The sequence below is a fragment of the Oryctolagus cuniculus genome, chromosome 9, assembly GCF_051225735.1.
Source record: "Oryctolagus cuniculus isolate XC-2025 breed Fujian yellow rabbit chromosome 9, ASM5122573v1, whole genome shotgun sequence".
NCBI classification, from domain to species: Eukaryota; Metazoa; Chordata; class Mammalia; order Lagomorpha; family Leporidae; genus Oryctolagus; species Oryctolagus cuniculus.
Genome location: NC_142875.1, coordinates 134,780,879 through 134,803,553, shown reverse-complemented (window position 1 = coordinate 134,803,553; position 22,675 = coordinate 134,780,879). Strand labels below are relative to the sequence as shown.

Genomic DNA, 22,675 nt, shown 5'->3' with positions numbered 1-22,675 from the left:
AGTTTGTCTTGGCTCAGTTTGTGGTGGATGCCTTTTAAAAAATGTGTGCATTTCATCGAAGGCGTCTAACTGGTTGTCACACACTGTCCGTAGCTAGTACTTCCTGTTTTTAGAGATTAGCGCTGTGCTCCCTCTTTCATTCCCAATTTTGATATTTTGAGTGTCCTCCCTTTTGTCTTTTTGTTTCATTCTAACTGTTGTCCCCTTTTGTCTTTTTGGCTCACTGTAACAGAAGATTTGTTTTGTTCTTCTCAAAACACTTTTTTTTTTTAAAGATTTACTTATTTATTTGAAAAGCAGAGTTACAGAGAGGCAGAGGCAGAAGCAGGGAGGGAGGGAGGGAGGGAGAGAGAGAGAGACAGACAGACAGACAGGTCTCCCATCCACTGGTTCACTCCCCAGATGGCCACAAAGGCTGGAGCTGCGCCAGTCTGAAGCCAGGAGCCAGGAGCTTCTTCCAGGTCTCCCCTGTGGGTGCAGGGGCCCAAGCACTTGGACCATCTTCTACTGATTTCCCAGGCCCTAGCAGAGAGCTGGATCAAAAGTGAAGTAGCTAAGACTCGAACCGGTGCCCCTATGGGATGCCAGTACCACAGGCGGCAACTTTACCTGCTATGCCACAGCGCAGGCCCCTCAAAACACTAGCTTTTGAAATTGTTTACTTTCTTTATTTTCTCAATTTTTTTTCTAATCACTGTCACTTCTTTGTTTCTCTTGGCCTTAGATTTCATTTATTCCTCTTTTTCCATATGGAAAAAGTTACTGGTTTGAGATAGTGTTTCTTCTCTATTCTAGGCATTTATAGCTATAAGTTTCCCTGGAAGCATTTCTTTTGTAGCATCCCAAGAGTTTGGGCATATTGTAGGCTTATTTTCCTTTAGCTTAAATTATTTTCTGTTGTCACTATGACTCCTTTGAATCATTGGTAATTTAAGAGTGTGGTGTTTAGTTTCCACACATTTGTGAATTTCCCGAATTTCCTGCTGTTTTTGATTTCTGCTTTCAGACAGTGGTGGTTGGAAAACATGTTCTGTTTCATTTCAGTGCTTTTACATGTGCTGGGCCTTGCTTCGTGGCACAGCACCCGGCTTACCCTGGGAAAGGTTGAGTGTGTGCCCGGGAAGTGTGTGCTCCCCTGCTGGGGACAGCACGCTGCGGGCCGCGGGCCTTGCTGGCTGGGCATCTTTCAGTTCTGCCTCGACCTCCTCGACTTGCGCTGCATTCTCTGGCCAGAACCCTGCAGCTCTGTCACACTGCCTTCTCTCACTTTACTTACTTATTTTTTAAAATATTTTATTTATTTATTTGAGAGGTAGAGTTACAGATAGTGAGAGGGAGAAACAGAGAGAAAGGTCTTCCTTCCATTGGTTCACTCCCCAGATGGCCACAACAGCCGGAGCTGCACCAATCTGAAGCCAGGAGCCAGGTGCCTCCTCCAGGTCTCCCTGGTGCAGGGTCCAAGCACTTGGGCCACCTCCACTGCCCTTCTGGGCCACAGCAGAGAGCTGGATTGGAAGAGGGGCAGCTGGGACTAGAACCGGTGCCCAAACGGGATGACGGCTCCACAGGCAGAGGATTAACCCACTGCACCACGGAGCCAGCCCCGCCTCCTCTCACTTTAATGCTGCTGCCTCACTTTGAGGTTTTGTTGTACATGACTTATATAATTCATTGTATTTGACATGTCTTTTAGAGAATGCAAGAGAAGAAATAGGGTTTGTTATATGGATTTGCTTTTTTTAAAAAAAGATTTATTATTTATTTGAGAGACAAAGTTAACAGAGAGAGAGAAGAAGAGACAGAGAGAAAGGTCTTCCATCTTCTGGTTCACTCCCCAAATGGCTGCAACAGCTGGAGTTGGGCCAATCTGAAGCCAGAAGCCAGGAGCTTATTCCAGGTCTCCCATGTGGGTGCAGAGGCCCAAGCACTTGGACTGTCTTCCAGTGCTTTCCAAGGTCATCAGCAGAGAGATGGATCTGAAGAAGAACATCCGGGGCTCAAACCAGTACCCCATGGGATGCCAGCGCCACAAGCAGAGGCTTAACCACTATACCACAGTGCCAGTCCTATGTGGGCTTCCTTATTTGGTGCTTTTGTTCTCTTTCTGTGGATTTGATTTGTTATTTGCATCACTTACTTATTCCAAAGCAGTCTTGCTTCCACTTGTCTCGTATCTGCCATCATTGCATAATATATTCCATTTCTGTATGTCATTGGTCAATAGTTTAAACACATTCAATGCCTTTTAAATATGTTAAGAGAAAAAAGGCAAGGTAGTGAATATCAGTGTCTTTTATAATTAGTTACAAAATCGTTGTCATCAGTACCATTCATTTATGTGTGTATGTAAGTGCACACACACACATACATACAGGAGTAGCTTAAAAAGAAATAGGTTTTTAAGCAAAATTGTCCAGTCCTGACATGAGTTGGCTTTTGGATTATGAACAATCTCCATTTAGGAGGATGTAAAGTACTTCACAGTCTGATCCAATTAAGTCGCGGTCCCTTGACTGTAGTAGTCTTACTTGAAAGTCAGAGCGACAAAGCAGGAGAGAACGTCCATCCACTGATTGATTCCGCTAATGCCTGCATCAGCCAGGCTGGGAACCGTGATGTCAGGAGCCTATAGCTCACTCCTTGTCTCCCACATGAGTTTAAAGAACCAGGTACGAGGCTTTGTCTCCTGTCTCCCAGGATGAGCACTAGCAGGTAGGTGGAAGCGGGAGCAGAACAGGAGCTGGACCAGGCACTCCAAAATGGGACGCGGGTATCCCAAGGGGCGACTTAACCACAGTGTGAAACACTTGCCCTGTCTTACAACGTATTTGGTGTGAAAAGAGAAGGGAATTGGCAATGCGAGCTAAACGTGTCAACAGTTGCTGATGCCAGCCTTCACAGATGCCATGACTTGGGAAGGTCTGCAAGTACTGGCAGTCTGGTCCCTGTCGTTCCATGTTGAACGGAGCAAGCTCTGGTCAGTGAGACATCGGCAACGTTCTCAGAAGGCTGACGTGCAAGTAAAGCACAGAGCTGTGACATGGAGTCAAGAGTCCTTTTGTCTAATCAATAAGCCTTCCAAAACGTCTTTGCGGAAAGCCAGTTACCAAGAATCGAGCATTTCTGGGTGAGCGTGGCATCCCAGCAGGAGCTGATGACGGCAGCTGTGTCCAATACTATCTGGCTCCCTCCCTCCGCTTTTTGCACAACCTCGTGTCTCTCCTCCCTATCTTGAGAACGTCACGTAGCTGCAAGCTGGGTAATTCCATCTGATAGTGGGAGAAGCAGACTGTGTGTTCACAGTCTGCCCAAGATCCTTGAGAGGATCACAGGCCGACTCAGCGATAAAACGTCCGTCTCTGCCCATCAGGACGAGGTGCCCGCCTCAGAGGGCAAAGCTCTGTTTTTAAAATTAGAGGTTGCTGGGCATGGAGCCAGGCTGTGAGAGGGGCCGTGCCATCTACATTCAGTGTGCGTTCACCTGCCTCGGGCTGCCAGTGCCGACACTAACAGACTGCCCAGGATCTCTGGAGAAGTCTGTCAGATGCAGAAGCCCGAGTGCGTGTTCAGTTACACAGCATTTGCATCGGTGCTCTCCAGATGTTTGCTGTCACACAAAGAGCCCATTCTGCTCCTTGGGATTCGTCAAAACCACATCCTCTGTGTTTGCATATGACAGGGAACCCCAGGACACGCGTGCAAAAGAGAAGGGGCACATATGGCATCTGCAGGGAAAGTAAACTTTGCCACATTGTAATGTGAGACCCGCATTGTGATGGGACTGTAGAATCCATATGCCACAAGTGAGCTGAAGCAAGGATTCAGCACTTTTTGTAAACCCTCAAATGTTTATATATATATATATGCACATATACATATTCATACATATATATATCTTTAGCTGCTCTGTAATTAATATTTGATTACATAAGAGTGAGAGAAATAATCATGTTCAGCCATTGCCAGTGTGTCCTGGCCAGCATTCATTCTGAGGGAACAGCATCAATTGTTGAATACTTGATGTCTGTTCTTTTTGTCTGGGTATACAGTTTAATTTATTTCCCTAAGGCTCACTTTTTGGTTTTATTGTTTAGATTGTCCCTCCTCCCATTTTCTGTCCACTTGGTCTGTCTTGTCATTATATGTGGTATGTTAAATTTTCTGATTAATAGGGTATTTTTGTCCTTGTCTCCTTATATCTTAAAGTTTTTGCTTCATAAAAGTGTTGCTGTGTTTCTTTGATGTGAATATTCACAGGTTAAGTCTTCACTGTAGATTATGTTTTTAGAACTTCTTTGTCATGGTTTTGTCATTTGTCCTTTATTGCTACCCCTGTTTGCTCTCTCTCTTTCTTTAAAGATAGAGTGACAGAGAGATGAAAAGACAGAGAGAGACAGAGCGAGAGATAGGTTTTCCATCTGCTGGGTCATTCCCCAAGTGGCTGCAACAGTCAGGTTGGAGCCAGGAGCCATCATCTCTCTCTGGGTCTCCCACGTGAGTGCAGGGTCCCAGGCATTTGGGCCATCGTCTGCTACCTTCGTGGTGCATCAGCAGAAAGCTGTCCTGGAGACTGGAATGGGAGTGGGATTTGATTGCAAGTTCTCGGATATGGGAAGTGGGTGTCCCAAGCAGCAGCATGATCAGCGATGCCACAACACCTGCTCTCCCCAACTATTTTCCTGATGTATGTTTCCCCCTCCTTTTACTTTTAGCTTTTGTGAATCACTTGGTTTCAGGTGTGTCTCATATGTAGCATGTAGTTGGTTTTGGTCACTTCAGAAAGTTTGTGGGAAAATGGAATTTTCTTCTTCTGGTGCAAACTACTTTTTGAAATCCATCCATGGTGTCTTCAGAGGCATTTGCCTGCGTTATCAGAACAAGATTTTGCCCCTAAACTTGTTAGCACCAAAATCAATTTAGGCTTTTGATTCTGTTTTCCCAAGAACTTTTTTGAAGCACCTTCATAAATATATCCATTCACATTTTTTTATTTTGTTTTTAAAATAACATAGTAAAACTGAATTTTTTGGCTGCCACTTCTATGAATTTGAACATGTGTGTGTCCGAGTTGATGTTGTTACCACCAGAATCAGAGTGCAGGGCGGTTGCCTTGCTCCCAAGGCTCCTGTGTGCTCCTTTATGGAGGGAAGCCCCTCCCCACCCACCTAAGCTCCTGAACTGCACTGCTCGGTTCTCCGTGGCCCTTGTCCTGCCTTCTCTGCAAGACGCAGAGGGGCCAGGGACCCCTTTAATGCTGGTGTCTCTCACTCAGCAGGGTGCCTGTGAGCCCCACCCCTGTTGCCCTGGGAAGTATTGGGTCCATCCTGCTCTGAGGACAGGGCTGCTTCTTGTTTCTGGAGCAGGTACAGTACACACCTGGGCGCAGGTTTTTACATGAATAGCGTTTTTATTTCTCGAGGGTAGATCTCAGAGTGGTTGCCAGATCACATGGAACGTGTGTGTTTCACATTTGAAGACACCATTGTGTGTTTCCACCAGCAATGACTAAAGTGCTCCTGGCTTTGCCTTGCCTGGTGGCGCTTGGTAGGGATGATTTTTGCTTGTCTGTTTGCTTTCTCTTCTTCAGTGGGATCTGGTTGTGGTTTTATTTCTCTGATGCCTAATAGCATTAAGTGTCTTTTATGGCCTCATTTTCCCCATGTATATCCTCTCTGGTGGAGAGTACACTCAAGCTTCTGCCAGTTTTTAAACTGGGTTTTTGTTTCCTTACTGAGTTTTGAGAACTCTTTTTATATTTTGGATAAAAGTCTTTTGTTAGGCCATTTGCAAATATTTTTTTCCTCATCTGCAACTTATCCTCTCATTCTCTTTAGTGTCTTTTTGGAGCAAAAGTTTTAAATTTTAATGGAGTCAAATTTATTATTTTTTTCTTTTATGAACTGTGCATTTAGGGTCACAGCTAAGAAATCTTTGACTAAACCCAAGCTACAAAAATAATTCTCCTTCTTGAAGGTTTCTGCAGAGACGTTGACGGTTTTGTTTTCCATCTAGACCTAGGATTCGTTTTCCATCTAGACCTGTGATTCGTTTTCCATCTAGACCTGTGATTCGTTTTGAATTGATTAATGCCTGAGGCCTCAGAGTGTTTGCAGATGGATGTCCTTCACCTGGACCCCGGGGGTCGAGTGGCCTGTGCTCTCCTCCCCACCTTTGGGGAAACCCAGCTGGCCATGTGCACACAGGTCCATGCTAGACTGCACGCGGCCCCAAGAATCTGCAGACCCTGTCTGCTCCAGTACCCCGCCATGCTGGGTACAATCACTTTATTTTTTTTTAAGGTTTATTTATTAATTTGAAAGTCAGAGTTGCACAGAGAGAGGAGAGGCAGAGAGAGAAAGAGAGAGAGAGGTCTTCCATCCGCTTGTTCACTCCCCAGATGGCCGTAATGGCCGGAGCTGCGCAGATCTGAAGCCAGGAGCCAGGAGCTTCTGGGTCTCCCATGTGGGTGCAGGGGCCAAAGGATGTGGGCCATCTTCTACTGCTTTCCCAGGCCACAGAAGAGAGCTGGATGGGAAGTGGGGCAGCCGGGACTCAAACCAACACCCATATGGGATGCCGGTGCTTCAGGCAGGGCGTTAACCCGCTGTGCCACAGCACTGCCCCACGATCACTCTAGAATGAAGTTGTTCAACGGTGGAAGTGTGGGTCCCCCAACAATCTTCTTTTCAAGCTTACTTCGACTATTTAAATTCTTTAGCTTTTCCATATAAGCTTTGGGATCCACTGTCCATGTGTGAGTGAGATTTAATCTATGGATCACTCACATGATGGATGGGTAAGGAGGAGTGATGTCAGCAACACCACTGACTGGAGCCTCCTCGTGCTCCTCCCTCCTACAAACAAACAAACAACAACAACAAAAATCCCTCGACAATGACCCCACAGCCACACTGTGACCAGAATAACGAGGGGGAGCTCCAGCAGGCAGCGAGGGGCAGCAGAGCTCCTGAGAGCCTGGAGCTGGGATCGCTGCACAGGGCAGGAGGGAGGGGAACTCCTGACCCAGCAGGGCAGGGTTCCTTCCTGCAGGGGAGTTAAGCAGGACCCCTGCAGACCATCGCCACCGGGGGCTCCTGATGTCCTCCAGGCTCTGAGCTCAGCAGGGAGAGCTCCCCAGTCCTCAGACTGAGCCACTCCCCAGGTGAGGAGTGGTGCTGTGCCCTGTCCCCATGGCTCACGCTGCCACCTCAGTGTGCAGTCTTGGAAACTGAGGCATTGCGGGGCAGCCCCTGCTCTGGCAGCAACAGTGCACCTGCCCTCCCGGAGGCTTCACTGCCACTGTGGCGTGCCCAGCTGGTAGATTCCAGCCCTGAGCCAGCAGCTGCTCTGCCCTGTCCCCTGGGGCCGTGCTACTGCCCAGCCACCCCATCCTCCCCACCTTTCTCGGAAACCCAATCCGTGGCAGTGTCCCGTCATTCCTGGACACTTGCCCCCATGAGCTGGTCGTGCCCACCTTCCCAGGGTGCAGTCACCAGGGTATGGTGCCTTCTCCCTTGGAGCGCACGCTGGCCTTCTGTGCGGTTGGTTCCCAGTTATGACTTGCACTTGTGCTCTGTTCCCAAGGGCCCAGGCTCCTGATTAACCTTTTCCCAAAGCCAAACCGGTACTATTTTGTGCAACCAGGACCAGAACTTCGTGTTTCATGGGTGCAGGAGTTTCAAAGCCTTGGAGCCCAGGCCCTGGCTCCGCAGCTGCTCTGAGCAGTTTTCCTGGATCCCAGAGCCACAGAAGCGGCCTGTGGACCAAGCCAGACCCTGCAGCGAGGCAGAGAGAACCTCAGTTGAGAATCCCCACTGTGAGGAAGACAAGAACAGGAAGATCCCAAGCTCCTACTGGGGACTTGTTTAATTAATCTTTGCGGAAACACAGAGGCTGGAATGAAGGGTAGAAGAAAATATTCCATGCAAATGGTAATCAAATGAGAGCAGGAAGGCTATACTTACAGCTAATAAAATGGACTGCAAGTAAAAAAAAAAATCTGTGATAAGAGGCAGTGAAGGTCATTATTTAACAATAAAGGGGTTAGTTCATCAAGAGGACATAGAAGTTATAAGTATAATGTGCAGCTAACATTGCATCAGCTAAAAGCATGACGCCAGTGTCGATAGGCATGAGGGGAGAAATGGAGAGCGCTACAGTACCTCAGTACCCTGCTCCCAGCACTGGATCGATCAACCAGAAAAGTCTTAAGGAAATGCTGGACTTGAGTCTACTTTTCACAAAATAGACTTCACAGACAAGTGCAGGACTTTGCAGGGAACAGCAGCAGAAAGCATGTTTTCCCTAGTGTACATGGACTGTTCTCCAAGATAAACCATGTTAGGCCACAAAGCAAGTCTTACAATTAAAAATTATTGTGTTTTATTTATTTATGAAGCAGAGAGATTGAGAAGAGAGAGAGAGAGAGAGAGAGAGAGAGAGAGAGAGAGAGAAAAGAGCTCAAACCCTCTGGTTCACTCCCCCAAATGCCTTCAAGAGTTAAGGCCAGGCTAGGGCTGGGAATGGAGTCTGGATCTCCCATTGGCTCCTGGGGTCTATACTAGCAGGAAGCTGGAATTAGGAATCAAACTCAGGTACTCTGTGACTTGGGTATCCTAATTCCACTTTTTTATTTTTATTTTTTTATTTTATTTTTTATTTTTATTTTTTTTTGACAGGCAGAGTGGACAGTGAGAGGGAGAGACAGAGAGAAAGGTCTTCCTCTGCTGTTGGTTCACCCTCCAATGGCCGCCGCGGTTGGCGCACCACGCTGATCCAATGGCAGGAGCCAGGTACTTCTCCTGGTCTCCCATGGGGTGCAGGGCCCAAGCACTTGGGCCATCCTCCACTGCACTCACAATTAGACCAGTGCCTGCCCAATTCTTAAGAATTTTAAGACAGAGGTTACTGTTGTGGAGTAGAAAGTTAAGCCTCTACCTGCAGTGCCTGCACCCTACAAGGGCTCCAGTTCGAGTCCTGACTGCTCCACTTCCAATTTGGCTCCCTGCTAATGTGCCTTGGAAAGGAGCAGAAGATGGCACTAGTGCTTGGGCCCTGCACCCACATGAGGGACCTGGCAGAAAGTCCTGGTGCCTGGCTTCAGCCTGGCCCAGCCATGACCTTGTGGCCATTTGGGGGAGCCAACCAGCAAATGGAAGACTCTCTCTCTCTCTGTCTCTGTCTCTCTATCTCTCCCTGTCCCTCCCTCTCTCCCTCTCTCTCTGTGTCTTTGCCTTTCAAATAAATTCATATGTCTTTAAAAAAAATAAAAAATTTTAAGAAGGTTGAAATCATATCTGATAGTGTTTTCGGCCAAATGATATGAAATCAGAAGTCAGTAGCAGGAGTTACCTTGGAAAATACATGCACATGTGTAAATTATACCACATGTTTCTGAATGACGTGTGTTTTAAAGAAGAAATCAGGGAATTTAAAAATGCCAGAAATATTCCTGGACATTGACCTTGGTAATGGTTTTTTGGCTGTCACTGCAGAAGCTCAGACCACACAAGTGAAGCCACATGAGTGGGACTATATCCAGCACTGAAATGCGTCTGCACAGCCAAGGAGGCCATCAGGACAGTGCAAAGGCAGCCTGCAGACTGAGAAAAGACATTTGAAAAGCATAGACCTGATAAAGGGTTAGTATCCAGCACTTATAAAGAACTCATACAACTGATTAGTAATAACCTGATTCAAAAATGGCCAAAGGATCTGAATAGATGTCCCAACAAGGGAGTGTAAAACTTGCCAGTCAGGGAAAAGTCAGTGAAATCCACGCTAAGACACAATTGCACACACATTAGGATGGCTGCTATTTAAAAATTAGGATAATGAGTGTTGGGGAGGGTATGAAGTAGAGGGAAACTTCATATATGTTGGTGAGAATGTGGATTGGCACAGCCATTATGGAGAATAGTATGAAGGTTTCTAGAAAAACTAAAAATAGAACTGCTTTGTGACCCAGCAACCTCTCTCCCAGGCAGTACCTAAAGCAGTTCATCGCAGAAATGTTCTCCACAGCCAAGATGTGGAAGGGAGGAGCTGGCACTGAGGTGGTTGATAAAGCCACCGCCTGCAGTGCTGGCATCCCATCTGGGCCCCAGTCTGAGTCCCAGCTGTTCCACTTCCAACCCAGCTCTCTGCTATGGCCTGGGAAAGCAGTACAAGATGCCCCAAATCCTTGGGTCCCTGCACCCTTGTGGGAGACCTGGCGGAAGCTCTTGGCTCCTGGCTTTGGATTGGCACAGCTCCAGCCGTTGCAGCCAATTAGGGAGTGAACCAGCAGATGGAAGACCTCTCTCTGTCTCTCTGCCTCTCCTTCTCTCTGTGTAACTCTGCCTTTCAAATGAAATAAATAAATCTTTAAAAAAAAAAAAAAAACTCCCAGCCTGCAGTGCCAGCATCCCACATGGGCACCAGTTTGAGTCCTTGGTGTTCCGCTTCTGATCCAGCTCTCTGCTGTGGCCTGGGAAAACAGTGGAAGATGGCCCAGGTCCTTGGGCCCCTGCACCCACGTGGGAGACCTGGAAGAAGCTCCTGGCTTCAGGTCATCTCAGCTCCAGCCATTGTGGCCATCTGGGGAGTGAACCAGTAGATGGAAGATCTCTCTCTCTCTCTCTTTCTCTCTCTCTTTCTACCTCTCTCTGTAACTCTGCATTTCAAGTAAATAAAATAAATCTTAAAAAAAGATGTGGACAGGACCTAAGTGTCCCCTGAAGGATGAATGCCACAGTGCACACATAACAGAGTATTATTCAGCCCTGCAAACACAGTGCCACCGGGCCCTTTCCCATACAGTGGATGAGCATGGAAGACACTATGCAGAGTGAAGTAAGCCAGACATGGAAAGGAAAATATTGCACGGTTTTATGTATGTGTGGCATCTAAGAAATGCAAATATACAGAGGTAGACAATAACCCCTTGGTTCCCAGGGTTGGGGTGGGTGGGGGAGGAAATAGGAGGTGGAGGTAGGAGGGTTCAGAGTAGCAGATCCGAGGGCTGAGCAAGTCTGGGGACCTCGTATGTGACACAAGGTCTGTACGTTCTAAAATGTCCTGTAGCTTTAGCTGCTCTTGCCAGAAAAACAGGTAACCCTGTGAGGTGCTGGCATGTGCATTTGTTTCCGTCACGTAACCCTGTTCCTACCTGTACGTGTCCAGTAACAACATGCCGTATGCCTCAGCATGCCCAGTAACGTCTCAGTGGGCGGAGAGAGTGAGTGCAAGAGGCCGGCAGTATCAGGTTGTACAAACACTGCATGACCCCACTGGGGTTCTCCTGGGTTTCCGGACGTAGGAGACTACACCACAGCATGTATTTCCATTCTGAAGGAATTTTACTTGGCGAGAAGTCGATCTTCCAAGGAACGTGGAGTGAGGTATTCAGTGTGAAACCTGTCGGGTTGACAGGATCAATGACTAAGAATCGTTCTCTTTCAAATATGTATCAACAGGGATGGGTGTTTGGCCTAGCATTAAAACCTGGGTTAAGATGCTCGTGTCCCACATCCCGAGCACCTGGGGGACCGTCCTGGCTCTGTCTCCTGGCTCCCGCTTCTTCCTGGCGCAGACTCTGGGAGGCAGCACGTGATGACTCTGGGTCTTGGGTCCCTGCCGCCCATGTGGGACACCTGGATTGTGTTGCCAGCTTCCAACTTCAGCTGGGCCCAGCCCTACCCATTGTGGGCATTTGGGGAATGAACTAGCAGATGGGAGCTTTCTTTTTTGTCTCTCTCTGTCTCGAATAACTAAATTTTAAAATTTTAAAACAAACTCCAAGCCCCAGCATTTAGCAACATAAAATACTTCTTTGTCTAGTGTTAGTACCATTCACCTTCATGGCATTTGGAGGGTTTGTGCTCACATGTGTGTTCTGTAAATGACTCCTATAATACAGCTATTTGTGCATCAGTTCAGAGCGCTCTCTGAGTACCCCGGCTGTGTTGTGGGATCTGGGGATGCAGTAGTGAGGCAGAATACAGCTCAGAGTCTAAATTCCACAGCCCGATGATACTGAGTGTAACACATTGTCCTTGGAATTTATTTATTTGTGCTATGGCAAAATCACCACTTGTTGTCATTGTAATATATCTGGATATTTTGTATTCAGTAAGAAATACATTGTTTAAGATTGCCAAGAAACGAAAATGAATAACTTGATATCTAATTCTTTTAGCGACGGTAATAATCAATATTATAACCACAGTAAAGTTTATTTAGCCTTTGCTTTCAGGACAAGATAATATTTTCATTAATGTAATACACTTGCTGATGTTTTCCCGCAGTCTCACCCAAGTTTCATGAGTCCCAGGGCACTGGGATATTGTGATGTGATCTAGAAATGTCTTACCCTGGCCTACTGAGCAAGCTTTGCCAGTAGGCTGAATTAGCATGGACTTTCACTCCTCGGTGTATAAATGTGTGCTGTAAGATTACATGAGTAGGATACCATTTTGCCCATTTTATTCACCCATTTTCTTAGTCAACAGATATCTGAAGCTGAATTGTTAACAGAGTCTGAAATGCTTTGATAAAATGGTCCTTACACTTGGAAGCCATTAGGTCACAGAGCCCGTGGGGCCGCACACTAGGGTGCATGGGAGTCCTGGGGCCCCACACCCACCTACCTGTCTGGATGCTTAGGAAGGACGCGTCAGCCAGCGCAGCTGTGTAGGGGCGCTCGTTTTGCATGGTGGGTGAAGAGGGAAAGGCACAGTGACGAGATTGCAGCAAATCCATGGAACAAGTGCAACACTGCAGAGGTTGGAGGTGGGGGTCAGCCTTGAAGCTGGAAGTGGCAGAGCCTGGCAGGGGTCAGTGCCAGGGGCAGCTTCTGCCAGCCTTGCCTGTGGCTCAGCACCGCTCCCGGGCTCCCACGGTGGGGTCAGGGGGTCGGGCAGCGAGACCCCGCTCAGCCCCCACGCAGCTCCTGGTGCTGTCTGAGGCTCACTTCGTTTGCAGAACGCGTGTGTCAATGGTCATTTCCCATGAGAAGCTCCTTCCAGACGCGCCCTGCATGCGCCATTCCCATGGCCTCTCTAGCCGAGCGCACCCTTAAGTGTTTTATGAATGTCGATTTTTGTTTTGTCTTGCTTGAAATCCAGGGACAGTTTAGCATCAACTTGGCAGGAACAGGGATGAAGATTTCCAGCACGGCCAAGTGGCTCGCTCAGGGCAACTACGCCTCAGTCGTCATCCGCAGATCCCAGGTGAGTCCTGCCTGGGCCGCGTCTCTCCTGTGAGTGAGCACTGAACGTCCTCCACCTACAGGCAGGCGTCTGTGGGTTCCCACGTGCAAGGGTCATAGTGTGTGTCATGGGGACTAACTACTATGAAGAGACATTGTGTTGACATTGACGATGTGTGTGTGTGGCTGTTACACACAGATCTGTGTGCAGGTTGTGGGTGCCTGCGTGAGAAACACCAAGTGCAGGGCATGACGCCTTCTGCCTCGTGGTGTGATTGCAGGTAGTACTTCAGGTAGAGGTCGTGTTTTAAGCTATCCTTTTATTTTGTTTATTCCATTTTAATTTTTGGTAGCACTGAGTTTGGCTCCTTGTGTTTAAATTCCATCTGAGTCTTTTGTTCACATAAAATGGCTGCAGCCGAGGTGACTGGCTGCATCACGCGTATGTGACTGCCAGGAGCCAAGGCGACTGTGGGCCAGCTTGGAGGCTGGCTCCCGCTCCGTGAGCAGTCTGACTGTGGCTGGACACCTTTTCACGCTCATTCAAGGCAGTCTCTCTTCACTGTGGAATTCTGGTGCGTCTCGGGCTGTGGCTTCTGCGTGAAGGCTTGTGAGTTCTCTGATGTGCAGTCAGGCCGATGAAAGTCTCCCAGGTCTCAAGTGTGAGCATCGTGGAAAACAGATACGTGCCCCTTTGGTGACGCGTCTGTATTTCATACGTAGAGGGAGATTCCTCTGCCGTTAGCAAATATTCATGGAGCTTTAACTCAGTGTTCCTGCAGATGCTACACTTGTGTCTCTGCACCGTGATTTCTCTGCATGCAGCCGCTGTCTTCCCAGTGAAAGCCTGCTCACAGTTACTGACACCTCCAGGTTCTCTCCTGCGTGGATTCTCTAAAGGAGCCTCGGTCCTGGGCGTGACCGAGGTCTCTCCGTTTCTAGCATTCAGAGTGAGAATTGAATTTTGGGTCTGGCGTCCTCCTGCTTTCATTCAGTGATGGGGTGCTGCTGCAGTTGTTGGCCACCTAACAAACGTCTTCTTCAGTTTTCTCAAGAATTTGGATATTGTATGGTTTATTTATATTGTACCTATGTTTTCCATTTACATATATCTTTGTAACATTTTATTATTTTAACTTTGCAAATATAGGTTATTATATAATATTTATCCATGTATTTTTAAAGATTTATTTATTCATTGGAAAGTAGTTAGGGAGAGAAACCTTCCATCTACTGGTTCACTCCTCAAATGGCCACAACAGCCAGGGCTGCGCCAGATGGATACCAGGGGCCAAGAACTCCCTCTGGCTCTCCCACGTGGGCCCTCTTCTGAAGCCTTCCCAGGCCCTTAGCAGGGAGCTGGATCAGAAGCAGGACAGCCAGGACTTGAACTGGCTCTCTACTATGGAATGCTGGTGCCTCTGTGACAGCCCAGTTACTTCTGTTGTAACGGTTTATTTCTGTGGTTACTTTTGCCATCACAGCTGTAGTATCAAAAGCAGAATCCACGTAGTTCAGCTGCAGCTATGCTGCAGGGACGTGGGTCTGTACGAGAGTCCTTCAATCGCCACAGTCACTGCCTCTGAGCAAGCCCTGTCGCACCACCCCTGGACCCGCAATACGAAGGTTGTCAGCCACGTGAGCCCTGCACGTAAAGCTGCACCAGCTGCAACCGTGCCCCCTCCAATGTTTTGCAGTTTTTCTTTGTTGTAGTAACAGTGGCTTCTGTAATGCCACTGTTTATACAGACACTGTTTATAAGTAGATCCGATAGTCATAGCCTTTACAACATTCAGTTTCTGAAAATGATGAAGTTGTGCCTTAATTGATAACCAAATAATTTTCATTTTTGTGCTTCCTGTTATAATGATAACCTGTTAGGTAACCAGGGGTGGGCGCTTGGCTCAGCAGTCACGTTGCTCCTGGGATGACCACAGTCTGTGTGGAGTGCCTGGCTCTAGTCCTGGCTTTTCTGCTTCTGATCCAGCTTCTTGCTAATGTGCCTGGGAGGCCACAGCCGGTGGCTCAAGTGGTTGGGTTCCTGCCACCTACATGGGAGATCTGCAGTGGGGGATGGGCTTCAGCTTGGCCCAGCCCCAGGTGCTATGAGCATTTGGAGAATGAACTAGCTGATGGGAGATCTCACTCTTCCTGCCTTTCAAATAAAAAAAAAAATGAATTAAAACAACAACAACAACAAAGAAAGCTTTCAGAAAGAAAGGATTTTTTAGAAATATTTAGTATATTTAAGTATAATCTCTTTTGGCAGAAGAATGGGAATAAATCCACTTATTTAAAGCATGTTTCTAGCCAATAGAAATGTGAGACCGATGACATGCTCTGTCCACTGTGTCCAGCTCTTGGACATTTCTTGGCTAAATGTCAAGACTGAATTCTGGCTGAAGTCACCAGTAAAAATGAATATTTCGTTAGATTATTCATTTTACTTCATTTCAACTTATATTCCCAATATTAACTATGTGTTTAGTTCACTGAGTTCTTTAACATCAATAAAAAAAATGACAGCATTTCTTGATATAGAATGCCTGGTATGAAACTTGGGGTTCTGGGACCCCAGTGCCTTCTTGTTTGCAATCAACCTCAAGAATATCAAGTTCTACATGATCAGTCTGTTTGAGAACAGGGAAGTGGACAAAGCTGTCCCTCTGATTACTCAGACTCTCTGGGGTGCCAAGGGCTCTGCAAGCAAAGGTAACGTCCAAAGCCCCTGCCCTCCACACACTCTTCCCAGGCAGTGTCCCAGGGGCCCAGGTTCCTTGTTTACTCTTCTTTCTGGATTAACAACAAAAACCTTTCCTTCCTGAGGAAGACAAGGAGTTCCTCCAGTGGTTAGACGTCAGCACTCACAGGGCCTGCCGTGTCTGTCTTTGCCACTAGAGGCCGGTCTGGGAGTCCACCCCCATCCGCTCTTCCCAGCGTGGGCCAGTGAGCTCCGCTGCCAGGGCTCCCCAGCTGCGAGGACAGCTTTCAGCCCAGGCTCTGTGCTTTTCTCCATTCTACCGCCTGCTGCACTTTCCTCCGGGGTGTTGCTCTAACGCTGGCATGAGATGCTGCAGGTCAAGTTCGTCTTTTATGTGGTCACAGGGAATTTTGTGTAACTCATGCAAACACTGGACAGGAATTGGGAAAGGTCTTAGTAAACTCACTGAAGCACGGCGATACCACGGTGGAAATATGTGAGTTGAGATGACGTGCCCACTTACGTAAGTGTCCACATTACCGAGTAGATTATCTGAAGCAGGTCACTTAACTGCCGTTAACTTGGCCTTGTCCGGCACTTTGAGCTCATACGAGGGGGGCGGCCTGTGACCTCGGATGCCGTGGTCTAGAGGCCCTGGCTGACGGTGTCAGCACGCCTGCTTCTTCCTCAGTGTGCACTCGGAGTCCAGCTTGGATGAGATTCTCCCGTGTCTCCTCCTTTCCCTGTTTTCAGGATGGAACCAAAGTGTACGGCAGGTGCGGAGGGCTCTGTGGGAAGTGCGTTCCCCACGGGACTGCCGGGCTCCCAGTTCAAGTGCTGTGACTTAGGAGGTGGGACGTGGGGCCCAGGAGGAGCCGTTCTCCAGAACAGGGAAGGAACCGGTGCTCATTTCTCCACTCTTCCCTTCCCGCGACGTCCAGCCAGACGGCTCTGCCTTCTCTTCAGGTGCTCATCAGGGAGTCAAACCACTGCTTCCTTTGCTTCAAGACGTTGAGATGACCTTAGCAGGTCATCTGGTCAGGGCCTTTTGGAAGAAACCACTACTTCATGGGAGGGAATTCACGCTGTTTGAACTATACCAAGACGCCACTGGGTGAACAGCTTGGCCTGGACCAGACCCACCGCACGGTCTCCAAACCCACTCGCCGGTGTCTGCTCCATGTCCTGCTTGTTGTCCTGGGCAAGTGGACGTCAGGAAGAAGTTTCCTGAGAAGGACTCAGTCCTTGCTGAGCTGTCAGCTGAGGAGTGACTCGGTACGTCAAGAGCACACAGCCATTATACTTTCTACTGATACAGTTTAGATACCTTGGTTTATTCCGTTAATTTAAAATTGTAGATGATGGTGCTTCATTGGGAAAAAACCTCCTAAAAATGGTACCAATTTTATATTAACTATTTATGCTTGTGTTAAATGCTAAATACAAGATTTTGTGGGTATACAATATAAGAAATGAAATATAGAGTTTAATTTTAAAAACCTACCTCTAATTTGATTGTACTTAAAAGAACAATAACTTGTTTTTATATTTATATTCCATCATGCCTTTATAATCTTGTGTGTAAATATGTATGTGTCTATTTAAAGATCTATCTTCTCAAAGTTGTATACTGTATTTTATGAATCAAATGCAAAAGTAAGAATTCTTAAAGTTTTGAAAATTCTATTTTGATAGACAAAGTTATATTTACAGATGCAAGATCTTTGTCAGAGATGTTCATGTTATTTTATATCAGAGGTTTCTATAGAAATGAATAATTCATGACAAACTATTAGATATCAGGAGTATTTTTCATGTGGATTGTGTGTTATGTGAAAATAACGTGACTTAAAAAGTCAGGTAGGCAAATATTTTTTTACAGCAACCTGCTCAGTAAACCAAAAGAAACTGGAATCTACTAATAGATTTTTTTGCCAGTAAATAGTAGTGTGCTAGTTTTACCCACAAAGCATTTTTCCCCAGACAGTCATGAGGGATATATTGTATCATATAAGGTACTAAAGAAGCTTCATGCCAGTGTAGTTAAGTAAACATTTGGGGATCTCTGTATCAGAAAAGAAGTATTTTGCACTATGTGCCTTAGACCAGTGACACACAGTAACAGTATATAGCAGTATGTTGCAGACATATTTTGTTTCATAATTAAAATCTTATAATTTATAAACATTTAAATAAAATACATACTTGTGTGATGTATTTAGCACTTGTTTTCATTGTCTTTACATGTGAAAAAAAAGTTCTCCACCACCAAGATCTGTAACTAAAACCACCTGAGAAATTCTAAAGCACAAATTGTTCCAGTTGTTGTGGTTGGGGTGGAAGGAGCTTCTGTCTGGTGTCCGTCCTCTCCCTGGCCTGAGAATTGTGCGTGGGAAGACTGGGGCTGCGGCCTCTCCTCCAGCGTGTGCTCCCACGAGCAGTCCTGTCCGCCCCGGCAGCTGAACAGGCAAATCACATGGTACAGGGCTGGGTGCCGCTCACATGGAGGTGGGCGGTGGGGACCCTGGATCCAAGGCCAGGGGCAGACCCTGGCCAACCACCCGTGCATCCTCCACCTCCTTAGAAACTGCCTCGGGCCTCGCCAAGTGGTTCGGTCAGTTTAAGCGGCCACTGGCGCAGTGGGAATCCCGTTAGTGTGCATTCTCAGTGGCACGTGACTTTTTCTCTGAGCTGAGGGGTCCAGCGTGGGGTTCACGGTCTGCGGGTGCAAGGGATCCTCTCACCTGTCCTTCCCTTCTTGTCTGAGAATTGCTTGTTCATCATCTTTGTTGGTTTTTGTTTAGGGTTTTTCTTTTTTGATAGAACAGGTTTTTAAAAATTCCTATCAAAGCAAGAATAAGAGAAAGATAAGTCCACTTGGGGGCTGCCGTGATGTGTTCTCTTCGTTTTCCCCACAGTGGCTGCTCCGTGCTGTCCTTGCTTTGCTCAGTTACGGGTCTCTCTTCTGTTCCCAGGTTCTCCGTAGAGAATATGGCTTTCTGCTCGCTGAGTAAGGAGGCCATTGGAAAGAAACCCCTTCAATTTCCTGACATCTTAGGCTTTCCCCTCTACCTCCTTCTGCACTTGCCACCCCCAAAAAAGAAACAAAGGAATAAAATAAGCATCCATATTTCCAAGTAAATGCAAAGAGGTTACATCTGTGGATGTGACTTAAAGCACTTGAGGCTTGCTTGTCAAAAATCAGGCTTTTGTGTTATACGAAGGGATCTAACAATTTTAATCTAAAAATTTAATTCCAACTGTCCATGAACTTTTTGAAGCCTGTCTTGTACAACCCCTTAAATTAAGTGTTGTGAATTATTAACAAGCAGTGTAGACAATTCTCTGTATGTCACACGTTTAAGAGGAAGTGTTTCCCGGCAGCTATATTTTTCCCTTCTTTTTAATTTTACTCATTTATTCTGGAGAGAGAGAGAGAGATAGAGATGGTTTATATTTCATTACGAGAGATCTTCCATCTGCTGGATTACTCTCCAAATGTCAAATGGCTGCAATGGCGAGGGCCAGGCCAGGCCAAAGCCAGAAGCCTGAACTCCATGCAAGTCTCCCACGTGCGTGGCAGGGGTCCAAGCTCTGCTGCTTTTCCAGACGCATTAGTAGGAGCTGGGTTGAAAGTGGAGCAGCCGCAGCTTAACCAGCGCCCCTGTGGGATGCTGGCATTGCAGGCAGCGGCTGAACCTGCTGCAGCACAACGCCAGCCCCTTCTCTATTCTTTAAGAAAAAGGGTTTCCTATCCAGAATTAGTCACTCCGCCTGCAGTCCTGCTGCTCCCGTTCCGACTTCTCCAGGACTCCCCAGGATGACCACTGTCCTCCCCTCCTCACTGCGTGCTTCTCTTCCGTCAGAACCCATTTGCCCGCCTCGCCTGTCAGAACAAGCACACCCCAGCTCGCTCCCCTGTCCCTGCTGGCTCCCCCTCCTTCGTCTCAGCATCACTCCTGCAAGCGGGTGTCCTGGTGGTCTCTGCAGCCTCGCAGTTCACTCCAGAGGCCCCAGCTCCCCTTCCACGGAGCCACAGGTGCTCTCCTCTGGGCCCTGCTTGAGCTACTTCCTTTGGTGTCTTCACAGAGCTGGGAAGGGAGGGGTTGGCTCCAGGAAGTGCAGTGACATGGCTCAGTCAAGGTTCGGTACGGGATCTGCCTTGGTACGCACTCCACAGCCACTGGCAAAGAGTGAGGACTTTTCAGAAATTATGTGCGGTCTTCTAGTAAGGAAAATGGTGTCCAGTTTATGCATTGTTCAACTCTTTTCTGCATCTCTGTTGATTTTTTCTAATTACATTATTAATCATTGAAAACATTTTTCTGATTATAGAATCAATTGTGAGTTTCTCAGTATAACAATTATTTTTATTACCATAATATAAATTATTAGTGACTATTAGTGTTAAATTCTTCAACTATAATTTTGGATTTGTCGCTTTCTCCCTTTTTTCTGCCAGTTCTTCCTCATGGATTTAGAAGCTCTCTCTTGCTAGATGCATGTCTAGTTAAGATTGTGACGTCTTTTTGATAAATTGACCATCTTACCTTCATGAGATATTTGCATTTATCGCTAATACTGCATCTTGCCTTAAAATCTGCATTGCCTAGAATCAATATAATGGCATCATCTTTCTTTTGATTGGTATTTGCATGATATGTCTCTTATTTTTTATTTTTTAACTTTTATTTAATAAATATAAATTCCCAAAGTACAGCTTTTGGATTACAGTGGCCCCCCCCCCCCCATAACTTCCCTCCCACTCGCACCCCTCCCATCTCCCGCTCCCTCTCCCATTCCATTCACATCAAGATTCATTTGCAATTATCTTTATATACAGAAGATCAATTTAGTATATATTACGTAAAGATTTCAGCAGTTTGCACCCACACAGAAACACAAAGTGTAAAGTACTGTTTGAGTACTAGTTATAGCATTAATTCACATTCTTCTTTTATTTTTAACAAGCATTTACCTTTGCTTTTACAATGTGTCCCTTGGAAATTGGCGTGTAATTTGGCCATGGTTTTTCACTTTTAAATGCAGTTTAAGAATCTTTCCTTATTTGTCTTAAAGAATTCAAGGTCGTTTACACTTCATCCAATTACTGATATGGTTTGACCCAAGTCTGACTCCTTGTTATTTGTGTTCTATTTCCCTCATAAATTCTTTCCCCCTTTTTCTGTCTTCTTTTGAGTTCATTTAAGTTACCTACACATTTTTAATCTCCATCTGTAAATGCTGATGTCATTTGAAACTTACTAAAAAAGTTGTACAGTGAACTGCCCCCCTTAATCGCATTCCCTGATGTTGCTTGTTTGCCACATCTGCTTACCATTCTCTTCTCGTGTTATGTGAGAAGACGTACACACGTGTTAGCACGTGTTATTTGTTCTGAATCCTTTAAGAGTAGATTGATTAGCTCGTGACCTTTTACCCCTTAATTCTTTAGCGTGCGCTTCCTAGGAAGAAAGCTATTCTCTTACACAGCTGTGATGTGGTTAACAGATTCCAAAGTTTTGCCACTTACCCGCCTGGCAGTGTTTCAGTTCCCAGTGACTCGAGTTGGCTGGTGGGAGGGGGCGTGCGGAGAGCGCCCTGCTTCCTGCACTCCTCCTGAGCCCCACTATATTTCTGTCTGCTGTGGAATCATCTCACGGTTCTGCCTTTAACCACTTGGCCTTCTCTCACACGTTCACTGAACGCGCTCTCCTCCATAAATTCCTCCCAGACCGATCTGTCTGGAACATCTTTCAAATGTTACCTGTGTTTTCTTCCTTTCTTACGTCATCTATCATTCTCTGCTTTCTGAGTGAATAAAGTTCTGACCACACATCTTGCCTGCTCTCCATGACTGTGTTATCTGCCTAAAAGCGAGCCCTCAGGCTCATGCAGCCACTATGTTGTACCAGACTTTGATACTCTCCGTCCTTCTTTGTTCCTTACAACACCTGATGGGCATCACCGATGTATGGATCCATTTATCAGTAACGCAGAAACTGTGTAGCACAGTGCAGATCCGTCTACACACCAAGCTCTCCTTTCCACTCTGCCTCTGACTTCACCTGAGAGTGGAAACTGTATTTATTCTGAACCCCCAGACAGCAAATATCAGAGTGTCTACCACCTGGTTACAGCTTGTGTTTTATGGTGAATGCATTAAAATGCTCAGGAGATTGGCTGCACATGAAAATGCATGAAAAAACTATGTGAAATGTAGTTTTCGGATTTTTGGAGGAATTGATGCGATGTTCAGAAAAATGCGAATATCTCTGGAGAGTTAGTTAACATCTTATTCAGCCCACTGCGGAATCTGTGAAGCTGCCTTAGAAGAAGAAAATGACTAATGTACTTTTTTTCTCGAAAATAACAGTTAGATCTGTGTTCATCAAGTTGTTTTATGTTACTTTAAAAACACAACATTGACATAGAGCGTAATAACATAACAAATTGTGCAGGACGGCTCATTACAGTTGAGAGCTGCTTTGATGAATATGAACGGCTCTAAGATGCCACAACAACAAGAAAAAGGAACAGAATTGCTGTGTTTTCCTCTTCCTTGCTGTCAAAGCAGGATGGAATGTATCTTGGCTAATACATTAGCTAGCAGTCAACAACCAAGTTCATTGCCTAAACTTCTAACTTTTAAAAACAACTATTATTTTCAAACACAGAAGACTCACCATTTCCTGTTAATTTTTTCCTGTTAATTTTGTGCACGTCTTTTAGCTACCAAGAATGAACTAGATGTTTTTTGAAACAGGAAGTAATAAGATCCAGTT

General features: G+C 46.3%; 1 protein-coding gene across 6 annotated transcripts in view; it reads left to right on the top strand.

Moving 5' to 3' along the window:
* The window catches only part of ADAMTS20 (ADAM metallopeptidase with thrombospondin type 1 motif 20), a 170,178-nt gene extending 152,064 nt beyond the window's left edge, over nt 1-18,114 (top strand). For all 6 annotated transcript variants that reach the window (XM_089304055.1, XM_089304054.1, XM_051850402.3 and 3 more), the window contains 2 exons: nt 13,107-13,211; nt 16,644-18,114. In XM_089304055.1, the coding sequence (XP_089160181.1) occupies nt 13,107-13,211; nt 16,644-16,733 (195 nt within the window). In that variant the 3' untranslated portion in view covers nt 16,734-18,114. The remainder of the gene's footprint in view (nt 1-13,106; nt 13,212-16,643) is intronic.
* Nucleotides 18,115-22,675: the final 4,561 nt, after the last annotated feature.